Source organism: Lagopus muta, chromosome 1 (assembly GCF_023343835.1).
Source record: "Lagopus muta isolate bLagMut1 chromosome 1, bLagMut1 primary, whole genome shotgun sequence".
Taxonomy (NCBI): Eukaryota; Metazoa; Chordata; class Aves; order Galliformes; family Phasianidae; genus Lagopus; species Lagopus muta.
In genome coordinates this window covers 26,220,768-26,233,678 of record NC_064433.1, presented here as the reverse complement: position 1 = coordinate 26,233,678, position 12,911 = coordinate 26,220,768, and the positions used below count along the sequence as shown (strand labels likewise).

At 42.5% G+C, this 12,911-nt stretch overlaps 1 protein-coding gene across 5 annotated transcripts; it reads right to left on the bottom strand.

The window, feature by feature from the left end:
• Window positions 1–5,682: 5,682 nt before the first annotated feature.
• On the bottom strand, window positions 5,683–9,316 carry SMIM30 (small integral membrane protein 30). Of its 5 annotated transcripts, none has more exons than XM_048929294.1 (2): window positions 9,102–9,316; window positions 5,683–8,364 (listed from the first exon to the last, which is right to left on the bottom strand). In XM_048929294.1, exon 2 carries the CDS (start codon window positions 8,299–8,301, stop codon window positions 8,116–8,118), a length of 186 nt encoding a protein of 61 aa, XP_048785251.1. In that variant the 5' UTR covers window positions 8,302–8,364; window positions 9,102–9,316; the 3' UTR covers window positions 5,683–8,115. The 5 variants fall into 5 exon arrangements, with proteins under 5 accessions (XP_048785251.1, XP_048785244.1, XP_048785234.1 ...); XM_048929287.1 differs by having other exon boundaries at window positions 9,108–9,316; XM_048929277.1 differs by having other exon boundaries at window positions 9,141–9,315.
• Between the last annotated feature and the right edge of the window lie 3,595 nt (window positions 9,317–12,911).

The window sequence follows — 12,911 nt, the reverse complement described above, 5'->3', positions numbered from 1 at the left end:
CATGCTGTTCATTCAGCAGTGGAAGGTCAGTAAGTACTCTTTGGGAAGCAGAAGGGATTTTCATGGTTATTTCCCATGAAGTCTATTGGGAGTTAAGCAAAGAAACTTCTGGCAAAACTCATGAATGTTCAGATTTTGAGTGCTTTACATCTCTAACTTACAGCTGTAATAATTTACTTGTTGGTCCTTCTGAAATTTAACATATAATCTTTTTTTACTGGGATTTGCTTACTACTTCTGCATAGAAAAAGAAGATTTCCAAAGCACTTCTCATTCAGTACAGAGAACCTTATGCAGGCGAGGTGGAGGCAGCTCATGGAGAACTGTTTGACATAGAGACAAAATTGATTTGTCTTACTACTGAAATGGTAGAGGAGAAACAAGGCAGAAACGTAAGCAGATGTACATCAGGCACGTGCAGCACACATGCATTAAAAGTGAGTGAACAGGCATTTTATATTAGTCTGGCCTCCTTGAGAGTGGGCTGTCCTGTGGGTTTCCCTTCTCCTTGAGTGATAAATCTTGGGGGAAAACCAATGGAGTATAAATTGAATATATGAGTTCTGAAATGTATTTGTAGAATAGGAGTGGGGAGAAAATTTTTTTCCAATATTTATTAAGATGTAGGTCAAATAATTTACTGGTAGCGGACTGAGAGAGAAAAAAAAAGACAGCATCTATTTTAAGAACCAATTTAGATTTTCACATAAATGGAAATCAAGAATAATTCTACTGCATTACACAGAAGTGTAAGGGCTGGTGCAAGGTCAGAATGAAGCCTCTTGTGATTGCTGTTCAAAATGAATTTAAATCAGGATGACTGTACTGATTTCAGCAACTTCAAGCTTTTTCTTAACCACATGAAAATTTGGTGTTCACTTAATCAAATAAATAATTTAGCTAATGTTTTCATAACGAATCAGATGGGGCTGGAGCCTAAGGTGGCTGTAGTTCCCCCTGGGCACCATCTGTTGCAAGGTGTTCTATGGGTCAAAAGATAGGAAGCCCTCGATCTTACTGACTTAGCTGCTGCATCCAAACCTGCATTTTATCTCTGACCTTGTCCAATCCCCCCAGTGATGCAATGTGAACACCATGTGCAACACGGTCTTTTTTTCAGGCTGTCAAATCTTAATATTTTTGAAATGCTGAATTTGTGAGGAATTGAGGTAATTCACATTTGAGGCTTTGAACTGAAGCACTGGATTCCATTTGGAGTACAGCACTAGCCCCATAAGCCCATCTCTAAAATTCTGCTCCGAAAAGAGGATTATTGTACATATGCTATATTTGCTCCCTTTTTTCCATAACCTTTTAATGCCTTGGGGATTGAGTTTCACTAGACGCAGTGGGAGAATCCTGGTACATCTGGTTTCCCTGTGGTCTTACATGATGACTGAACAGCTTCACAGCTTTTGTGGTCAGGTTCCCTATGGGCTCACACTGTGATTAGATTTATTCACCACAAATATATCCTTGTTTGCCATAAAGATACGAGTGAATTGAGCTGCTGTTTATGCATCCCATTTACAACTAAGATTTCATAGAATCACACAGTAAATTAGGTTGGAAAGGAACTCTGCAGGTCACCTAGCCCATTTCCTGGCTTGATCTCTTCCCAGACAAGATTTTTTTTTGGTCCCCTTTTGAGGATGGGCAATTTAGAGATATGCTGTCAGTCACCTTTGAGTTCTAGCAGTGATCTTTGCTTTCCTACTTCTCTCAGTTCCAAGCGCAGACTCCGCATACAGCCTGTATTTGAAAAGATAAACAAGCTCTTTAAAAATAAAGAGTAATATCCATATTGAATAATGAATTTTGAAACCTGAAATCTGGCATGGAAGAAGGTTAAAGACTCATAAGCCAGACAGTTGTAACTGAGAGCATCTAAACAAAGACCTGATCAACTATCCAATTTTTGTCATAGCAGGAGAGAGGACTCCTCAGAGAGAAGAGGTAGCAATGGCCTGGGTGTGCAGTTGGAACCCAGGGACACCCGGCTGTGTCACATCCCAGGCAGGATTTAAGGTTACCCAGCATCTGTGAAGTTACACAGCATCCCTTACATCAGCACAGCCTGCTGCCAAAACCTTGGCATGAGGGATGGCCGTGACAAAGTTGTATGGGGCTCAAAAGACACAGTTTGAACACCCCTTTAAGAGAGCTTGATTTAATTTTAAGACAATAAAAATTTTTGAGCTGACTTCACTGAGTTTTTCACCAGGGCCATAATTATTACTAGATAACACTGACTTGTTCTTGAGAAAGCACTTTCTGCCTATTCTTAATGTACAATGGTTTGTGGGATTTATGTTTTCTCTCTGCAAATACAACAGAATGAAAAACATGGCTGTGACATTTATTGCCGAGTACTGGTTTCCTATTGGCAACTGCACTGGATATATGATCAACATCTTTAATTTTTATGAAGAGATGAAAAGTGATTTGTGTAAGGCCCATTGAGATACTACTTTTTATTGAAAAAGGACTTCTATTTTTTGATAGATGTATAAACACTGTTGGCTATAAACTCTCTCCAAATCTCAGGTAGACTTTTGGAAGTTGACCACAAATGGCTTTTCTTAAAAGCTCAAACTTTAACAAGGCATAATTGTTCTTTGCCATTCGTGAAGACGCTGAAATAAATACATGTTTGAGGAAAAATGAGTCAGGATGATTTCTGCTAATACTCCAGATCATTTAAGTAGATTCAGATACATTTTAAAACTGCCACATATGACTTCTGAATGATCACAGCTAGATCATATTAGGTTAAAGTCTGAGAAATAAGTGCAGGTATTTAGCACGTAATTTCCATAGCCTGCTAAGTTCTGAAAAGGGTTGGCAGAAAACGTCCTTGAACAGAATTAATTAAAGACATCCTGATTTCATAGGTACCTCATGAAATAGGTGAACATATGTTGATAAAAATGACAATTTTCTTTGCTTTAATTGTGCCGGGATTAAAATTGGTCATGTTTTAGGACTGCTGCTTTTCTGTGAGGGGGTTTGGAAGAGAAATGCTGTTGTGTCATTTAATCTTTGTATTACAGCAATGTGTGTGAAGAACTGTATTAACAGAACAAAAGACAAAGACAGATCCTTCTCTAATGAATTTTGGAGAACTATGTTGCTCTGCAGTATTTGACCCATTTGGAGAGAAAAGGTAATTTTCAAGCTCTTTTATTTGCAAAGTAACAGTATGAAGATGTGCACAAGCATTTTAGAGCCTTGACTGAAGGCAGCTGGGAAAGCTGCTGGAAACGTGGATTCCAGATGAAATTTCCAACACAAAGACTATTGAGAAGGAACACAGCCAACACAGTAAAACTCAGGTAGAAGATAAACTCCAACCCTAGGATGTGGGCACAAGATGTTTTCTCCCAGTTGTAATGGTTGCAGATCAGGGGTCTGCTAGGGGCCACCCTACTTTCAGGCCTTTGAAATCATCAAGAGCTTGTTCTCTCTACTTAGCACTCCAATGGGCTGCTTCATTTTGATTTTCTCATCAATATCTTGGTTCTGCTAAGATGAATGATCCAGAAACAAAATGCTGTGCTAGCTGCCTGTTGTGCCTCCTCCTAGATTTGATGGAGCCTCCCACATATTTGCAAATATGGGGCAGCTGGGGAGACCAGTCAATATCTGGAAATATTTTGAGTATCTATTTAATTTCATTGTTCTTTTTTTGTTTTCAGCTCAAAATAGGTGTGCTTTTACAATAGTCTCCATACCAAACCTTAGTATGTACATTCCAGCTTGCTTGCTGAAAAGCTTTCTTTCTGAATATTGAAAATGTAATATTTAAGTACTCTTGCCTATTCACATGAACTGAAAATCTTTGTAATTTTAAAGCTGGTTACATTCTCTTATAAATTAACTCTTAGTGGTATGGTTTATTTTTCAGTCATTATCTAACACATTAAAACCTTGTTTCACAGAAGCTAAAAGATCTGGGAATAAAGTGTTTTGGGTACTGTGCATCTTTAATATCATCAAAGCTCACCATAGGTGTTTTGCTGCTTTTAATTCTAGATACTGGTCTTATTTTTCTAATCTGGTGAATAAGCCCCCCCCCCAGTTGACTTCACATCACTTCTTAGTAATTTGTTTAGTGTAAAAAATGGGAGGACAAGCAGATCCAAGCCCTCCTCTCCACCACTCTTAAGAATCTCCTGACATTACATCAGCTTAGATCTGCCAAACCGTTCAGCAGATGTAAAAATGAATGGAAAGGTTACTTTTGTAGTGTAATAATTAGAGCATTTACCATGGCAACAGACCTATTACAGTTCTTCCACTTAGTCATGCGTTATCTTATTAAAAATGGTGAATTCAGCTCCGCTACTCCATTTTCACAAAGCTCTTGTAAACAGCTTTTTTGCAGAGAAGAACCTGGAATTCAGACTGTGCCTAGTCAGCACGCAATGTCTCTGGGCTAGTCCAGGGGCAGCACCAATTGCAGGGGCACACTGATTGCAAACTGGACGCACAGTACGCTCCAGAAATCCCAATGAGCATCCTGGAGATGCCACGTTTCCAATGACACCACAGTGAAGTCATTGACTACTACTTTTCTCATTCATAGAAGGATATGAGGGGTATGCAAGCATTGATATCTGTAAGCATACAACACTTACAGATGGAAAACGACATAAAATTGCTGAGTGTAAGTATAGTACTAAAGCAGCATCACCGCCAGCAGCAGGATTTACCTGTGTGGGAGAAAGGGTTCACAGCAGCACTTTATCAGTTTTAGTACACCCAGAGAGGCAAGGACATTAGGAACTGGGTGCACTGTTTGCATTCTGTTCTCAGCTACAGGTCTATGCACCAGAGCAGCAATGCCTGGCTGTTGCGCAGCACTTGGAGGTGCGGAAGGAATGAGCAACAAACATCTGTCCGTTCACAAAGGGACTGTAGGTTGGCTGTTAAATGCTGTGGGACAGCTTGTTTTGAGCTACACTATTGTAAAGGCAAATGGAAATCACAGCAGTCTTGTTCCTCATTTACAACTTCCTTGCATTAAAGAGAGGGTAGGTTGCTTGTTAAGAGGTAGGCGTAGTCAGGCTGTTTTTGCTTTCTGCTCCGAATACAGCCACTAATACAGTCACAAAACTGCTTTGTGCACTACTGAAGTCCTAAAAGAACTAGCAGCCTATTTTCATAAGATGCTGGGATAAAACAACCTCTTTTGATGTCTAAAAAAATGTATCATTCAAATAACTATACAGCATTAGAACATTTTTCTTCAGAAAACGGTCCTTTATATACTTGGGTCTCTGGCTAGAAAACTCCCATAAATGGCTTTTCTGATACAAAGGCAACTGTGTAATAATGTTGAAAATTCAAAGTCCAGAAGAAAAATAAATGTTTCAAGTTTCCCTTGTACCAGAGAAACAGGCTCCTGCACAACTGCAAGGTTTCAGATACAAAGTAAGAGCACTCTGCAGTGCTCTCAAATGACTAATACTGAAATTAGATACACTAGAATACTGAAATTGGATTTCATGTATACCAATAATAGGACAAAGAGAAGTACACACATTTTACAAAATGGAAAAGATCTTTTACCTGAGTTTTCAAAGTCAAATATTTAATATAAGCAATTTCAGTACTTTCAGTCATTTCTGTCATGTTTTCCTCTTCACATAAAAATTACTTCATCAGACTGATAACAAATCATATGTGAAAGTTTATTAAAGCAGAAGAAAAACAGGGATATCAAATTTTACACTCAAGTAATTGACAAATGCAAGTCTTTAACAGTAAAGTTTCTGTGAGAACCCAGGAAACAATGCCATTATGCTGTGCAAACACCTTTCAATGAAGTACATACAGCTTCAGCCAAAGGACAGGGTTCCTCATTTCTCTATAGCCTGATACTAATTATTCCACAAAAATGTTGTACTCCTACAGTGAAAGTGTTGCACAACCCTGTGAAACTGTTGCCAGGGATCTTTTCCAAATTGATGATAAAGGAGCCGTGAGAAAACCTGCTTGTGATAAAATTTCTACTATTGAAAGCATTATTTAATATTCTACTGGATAATTGGCAGACTTCTCAAATTTGGGGGAATACAAAGCATACTGAGTTGTTGGGTGTTTTGTTGTTTTTAAGGGTAATAATGGTTTAGCCAAGCCCGAAATGCAGAAGATCACACATGATGTGTGCTTGCATCCACTCTTAAAAAATCACGTACTGGACTTTGAAGGTGATACTACTATTTGAAGCTCATTCTAGGGCTGTCCCACTGTGGCCTCTGGAAGACACAAAAGGGGGTACTAGAAGAGCTTGCTGAATGGCAAGGCTTGCAATTCAGCAGAGTAACTTTGTGACCAGTATCATTCCAGTAGCTTGAGAGCAGAAACCAAGATTAATGTGGCTTGCTGGGTTGCGTCCCAGTTTCAACCACAGTATTTTGGACACTTTCATTACACCTTCCTGCATTAACCGTGAGACAGAGACAGACACGATTATGAGACTGAAATAAACTGGGCTTCTCTCTCCAGCTTCTGAGCAGACCGAAGTCAAAACAGCCACATATGGTATAGGGAATATAGAAATCTTAGAATTTGTAGAACATGAACTGCCCATTCAATTGCTTATGTAAAATCTATTTCGCAATTCTAGCCATTGTTTTGTGCTCTACTGAGCAGAGACGCTAACGGAGAAAGGGGAGGAACAACATACATAACTTTGCATCACATTTCACTTTTTCTCTCCAGCTTTGAAAGATAAAAGACGAGATTTCTAGCAAGAGTGGCAGTGCCCACAGCACAAGATCAGAACAAAATTCTGTGAACTACAGAGTTCACCTTCCTCCGCTGCTTATTCTGCTAGCTTTTTTTCCCTGCTGTTATTTATTTGCTTTCATGTGCTCCTTCAACTAAGATGACAGCGAGAACATCCTCATAAGCCTGAGGGCTTTGTGGTTGACATTCTCAGCTGTGTCACTTCCACATTGCTACTAAAAGAAAGAAATGGGTTCTAGATCTGCTACTCAGTAGATTTTTTCAACCATATAATGCCCTGTTTGACAGAGCATGAATAGAGTTTTGCATCAAGATCTGTTACTTTGTTTTTGGTCCTTTTCTTCTGTGGAACTCTTAGGCATCAATCAGATAAGAAGCCTAAATGCTTAACTAACAACATCAAGTTTATCAGGAGGAGGACATTCAAGAATAACAGATTTGTCTACTAAACCCAGGATTTTAACAAAACAAGTTGTTTCCATATTGCAGAAGCAATGTGCACAATTGTCCTGATAAAATTTAATTATAGACTAATTCAGAAACACTACACATAATTCCACACTAAAATAGCTAAATCTTCATTTTTGGAAAAAGCAAACAAAAAACCAAACCAAAACAGAACACTTTACTCAACATGCTTAAAGGAAAACTGAGAGCTGAAAATAAAGAAGTGACAACAAAACATGCTCCCTACTTGATTCACATAGCTTTATATGTTGAAGTAAAATAACAGTCCCATTCTGGGAACAAGAACACAGGCTACAGAAGAGGCACATTCTAACATAAAAATGGAAATAAATAGAAGAGAGTTTTCCATGTTTTCTTAGTTCTCCCAAATCTCATCCCTGTAACACTGGAAGTGAGCTGTCAGGTGCTGTCATTACAAACCATGTGAGCACATGTGCTCATGTCAAAGCAGTCTGCTTGCTAGTTATCTCATCAGAGGTATTTCCAAAGCTCTGTCATCCTGACTGGAAGATTAATAGCTGCTTCCTCCTCATGAACCCCTGAAACCAAAATTGCAGAACTTGTTGAAGGTCTCCCTCATACATTCCATTTATCATTGTTTACTGTGAACCACTCCGTGGCTCTCTACCCCCACTCAAATAGTTCTCACCCTTCTCTAAGGCATTATTTAATCACAAGCAATGTAAAATCATCTTACTGTCATGACGACAGATCCTACAAATCCCTTCTACTGAGTACGGTCTTGATCTGTTGTATTGCACAGTAAGAGGGTTTGCAGGATTATCTACTACAAGTTTTCAAAAGTTATCCAGAACTGAAGAAGTTTTAAATCCCGGACCTCAACCCCAAGCAATGTTAGGAAACACATTTCATTTGAGCATCTTCTTGAAATCATTGCTGTCCATTTCTTTTCCTGGCATACAAGCCAAGACAGGCACAGAATCCAATGACGCTGACAGCGAGGCCCAGCAGGAACGCAATTGTATCTCCTGCATCCATGGCTTCAACCACTGGCAGCACCAGCAGCAGTGCACTGAGGACCAGGAGAAGTTTTGAGGCGCACCCAGCAGAAGACATGCTGCTGACCCCACAAGGAAGTTAAATGATGAAAGCGGTAGAAAGCAGGTCCTTCGGCACTATCTGCATAGAAAACAAAAGGAACATGACTGGACCTCCCTTCCTTCTCCCTTGGATTCTATTCCCAAAAGCCAACCAACGAGATTGCTGTATTACAGGCATCTGGGTGGGAGTTAGGACAAGTTACAAAAACATGCAACTTAATGTCATGAGACAACTATGGCGAGTTTGCAATTTTTCACTTCTTTTTTCACTAGGCTGAAACAAGTCTCTGAAGCCTTTTGGTGAGGGCGGCTCAGAGCACGCTCTGCTGCCCCGTGCCGGCTCGCTGCACGCTCTGTATGCGGGCCTGTCCCTGGGCTTTCAGGATGGGTGCCCGACACGAACCGCTGGCACGGCACGGCCTCGGGAGCTGTGCACACAGGACGACAGAGAACGTGGATGTAAGTGCCGGTCCCTCCCTGTGAATACGCTCTAGGACAAACGTCCCATCTGGTTTCACAAAGTTCATGAGAACCGGTTTGAGGTAAGCTCAAAGAAACGGAGGAAAAGAAAACACAAGCGGTGTTTTACCCGGGGCCACACCCTAGGTACCTTCCCTAAAGTAAGGCGGCACGAGCAGAAAGAAACTCCCGGCCAGCGCCGGACGGGGCCTGCCCGCCCCGCGCAGCTTCCCCGTCGGGTCGGGGCTCCGGCAGTCCGCGGCCACCGGGACTCCGCGCGGCGCCTTCCCCGCTCCCTCGGCAGCGCTGAGCAGCCGTCGCCCTCCCACGCGGCCCGGCTCGCCCCGCAGGCCTTGCCCTCACGGCGGCCGCCGCCGGACCGCGGATCTCGGTCACCTCCTGCCGCAACGTAGCGTCGCCGACTCCGGGCCGGGCGGCGTCCCCGCTCGGCACCGGGCGCTCAGCTCCTGGGGAAGGCCACTTCCCACCCCGCCGCCTCGTCGCGCTGCCGGGGCCCGGCCGCCGCCATGACAGGAAGGGGCGGTGGAGGGCCGGAGCCGGGGGCGGGCTGACCCGGCCGGGCCGCCTCCCGCCGGGCACGAGGTGCCGCGCGCGGCCTTCGCTCGTCCGCAGAGCCCGCCTCGGCTACTCCGAGCATCCCGGGTGTGGGCGGGCCGCGGCTCGGCAGTGTCGCCTTTCCCCCCCCGAGCGGCGGAGGGAGCGCCGCGCTGCTGTGAGGGCCGCGGGGCCATGCCGCGGTGCGAGCGGCCGCAGCCCGCGAGTCTGGCGTGGGAAGGCCGTCAGCGTTTCGGCTGCACGCCAGTGAAACGATAAGCGGCTGGCTGAGCGCTCGTCGCTCTGGAAATAAATAAATAGCGCGAGGTGCTCCTGTGGAACTGCAGATGCCGCTTTGGGTCCTGACGGGGCAGCAGTACCAAGTACTGATCACACCAGCGTAACAAGAGCCTCTTCGTAGGTGTGTAAAGGGTGTATAAACGTGTGTGCAGGGTGCAGAGCTGCATGGTGCCTTAACAACAGAAAAGATTCTAATCAGGCAACTACCTGTCATCACCCACAACACCCAGTAAAAGGTCCTGGTTCTTGATCTTATTTCTGCTTCAGAGCTGCTCGTAGGAGCGCTGTGTCTCATGCTGTGTCTTCTGTTACACAGAGCAGGACTAAAATGTTTTTATTGTAAGTGCCACAGCAGCATACCCAGCTAGTTCCTTATGGAATCTCGAGTTGAAGCTCACAGATGTGAGAGAGTTGAACATGACTTTTCAACTCTACGTTTTAGAGCTAATCATGTCAGTAATGAAGAGTTATGGCATCTTTGGACTTGCATATTTTGAAGGTGAGGAGTGTAAAATCCAAGGAGAAGACTGATTGTAGCAAAATTATCTTGCCTTCTCTCTCCTGAACACTTTACATGATGTAGAGAAGTACAGTAGAAATGTTGTGGAAAATTTGGATTGTAAGGTATATCGTGTATTAACAATAGCATGGAAGTGCTATTGAGAATTAGAAAACACTGTCATTTGGGGATGTATCTCTGGCTTATTAGCTTTTCCAGTGCCATTGCATTTCTTAGCTTTGGCTTCAGATACAGAGTGCTTTGAAAAAATGCCAACAAAATCTAAACAGTGAAGGAGACTCTTGTGGTTTTTGTGCTGTCTGAATAGCAGAGAGATGTGTATTCAGCTTCAAGCTCTGCCATCAACTTCCTCCATCACCTCAGGCAAATCTTCCTTTTGACCTATCACTGCTTTGATTGTTGAGCTCAAGCTATTATGTAACTAATACTCAGAGGAAAGGCAGAGAACTCCCAAAGCTGACAAGTTAAAGCTTTGTAAATGCTGAGGCACAAGGCTAAGGAGGTATGCGTGAGACTGGAAATTGAAAATAAAGGGCACTTTCTGCGCAGGGAAAAGTTACAAGATAATCAGCAGAGAAGGGCTGCACCCTGAAGGGGGGATTCATTTTTTTTTGCCCCTGTTCAATTTGTGCAGGAGAGCCATTTGTTTATTACGTGACTACACTGATCTAAGAAGCTTTCTGATCAATTTTTGGGCTTCAGCTGTAATGAGAAATGCTAACTCTGATTACTGATAAGACATTGACTACGGTGCAATGATTATCGCTTTTAAACCAGTGTGTTCACCCTTGAGCTACTTTTCTGTGATACTGAATCTGACATTTTTGCTGGCTGTTTCTATATCCTCACTGCATCGTTTCACTCAGATCCATCCACTTTTTCTCTTACAAAAGCTATGACTTGCTTTATTTAGTCTTCTCTGTCTTTGAATTCCCCATCATAATTCAGATTCTACTTCATACACTTCATTTGCCTCTGCACTTAAAATACAGCATGATTTACTTCTATCATTAACCTTTTCCACATGCTTCTCAGTCTGCTGTCACAGAAATGTTGACTTCATCCTTACTCTTCCTTCCTCTCTGTCCCCTCCCCTCTTATCACGTGTACCTGTTTTATCCTGCCTTATTTTTTCTTTTTTTGTTTCTTGAGGTTTCCTCTCAAATAAATGTAGGTAGCCATAGACCTTTCCTATCATGAAAACACCAATTAGATTCCCTTTCTGTAACCAGTGCTGTTTTTATTCCCTTAATCTCTATCCCCTCCAAACACGCTGTGCGAATTGCTCTAATTAGAATGTGTATCTCCTTTAGTATGCTCCATCCTCCCTCCATCAGCTGAAACTGCTCATGTTGGTATCTCTAGTTAATGTCCCAAGAATGAAGGCCCTTGTTTTGTTATTGACTCTCTGATTGAAGGACTGCCTTTGAAACACTCATTCTTCTTCCATAATCCAGTATTCACCTGCTTTTCAAAAAAGCTTTCTTTCCTGATTCTTCACTTCTACTTCTTAAATATTGCTTTCTTTTCTCCTGTTGAGATAGTGATAGGTTTCTACTTGTTATTTTTCCTCTTAACTCTTGTTTTTTTCTTGACTTTCTATGGATTGGCTGCCCTTCTCAACAAATGTGTTTTCAGATATCAGCCTTTAACTCCTGCTTCCTTTAGATTCCCCCTTTTTGTTCCCACCTGGTGGCGTTGAAGTCTTACTGCACCTTGCACAGCAGCTCTTTGATAGCTCATGACTGTATTACCTGTAGTTATGCCTTAACAATGAATTTCTCTTACTGTGACCCCTGCAGCTTTGTTTATTCAAAGTGCTGTTGCTAAGGTGCCTCTCTCTGGTTTGTCATTTTTGCTGTGTTCCCTCACTTCATAATCCGCTGGTGTTACATTTTCTCCTTTGCTGAACCAAAGACAATTTTATTCTGAATCACAGAAGGCCTTTGCAGTGTAATCTTCCTTCGTACTGGTTTATCCTATTGCCATGTCATGAGGTTAACTTCTACCTCTCTTTTGTCACCCTGGCGGACTCTTTTTGATCCCTCTGAGAAGCAAAAGTTACTTCTTTCTCAGAGTGGGGAAGGGCTTACAGAAGGAATTGTGCTACTTTTTGATACAAAATTCTTTCTTTTGGCACCACATGCTTCCTGCTGTCCTTTATACAGCCATGAAAATAAAGGATTAAATAGCCCAGTGATTCCTCTTCCCTCAGTCCTTTGCTCCTCTAGTCTGGCAGGGGATCTCCTGTGCTGCTGGAATCTCTTTGAGTTCTCTTGCCAAGACTTCAGAGACGTCTGTGCAGCACTGGCTGAAGCAGAGGCACAGAGGCAGCTGCCAGCCCTGCAGAAAAAAAGCTCTGGAGTTGGTGCTGGCAGGAGGCGGGAGCCGTGAAACTGCAGGAGTGAGTGCAGAGCGTGCCAGCCAGAGTTAAACACCCATTGATTGACTTCTGTGCTGAACTCCGCAGGGGAATGCAAGAGCTACCCATCAATACTGGTTAATCCAGGGATTCCCCATGATTATTGTAAGCAATGCCATGCTTCTTTTGGATTATGAGGAGCAGGCATCTGGGGTTTTTGTAGAATATGATACAGCAGAGGTGGAGATCTGCTGGAACAATGCTCCCAAACTCTCTCCAGCTCTGAGTTATTTAAGACTGAATGCAGTCTTCTTGACTTCAGTCTGTTTTTTTGTGCTGATGTAAACGATTGAGATGTTTTCGCATTATTCATCAGCATTTCCACTGGTAAGTTGAATATTGTGTTCTGTGTGGTTTATTCTTTTTGAGA

Bases quoted from the DNA above. Each gene is read 5' to 3' on its own strand.
- SMIM30 (XM_048929294.1), bottom strand. From the start codon at position 8,301: ATGTCTTCTGCTGGGTGCGCCTCAAAACTTCTCCTGGTCCTCAGTGCA.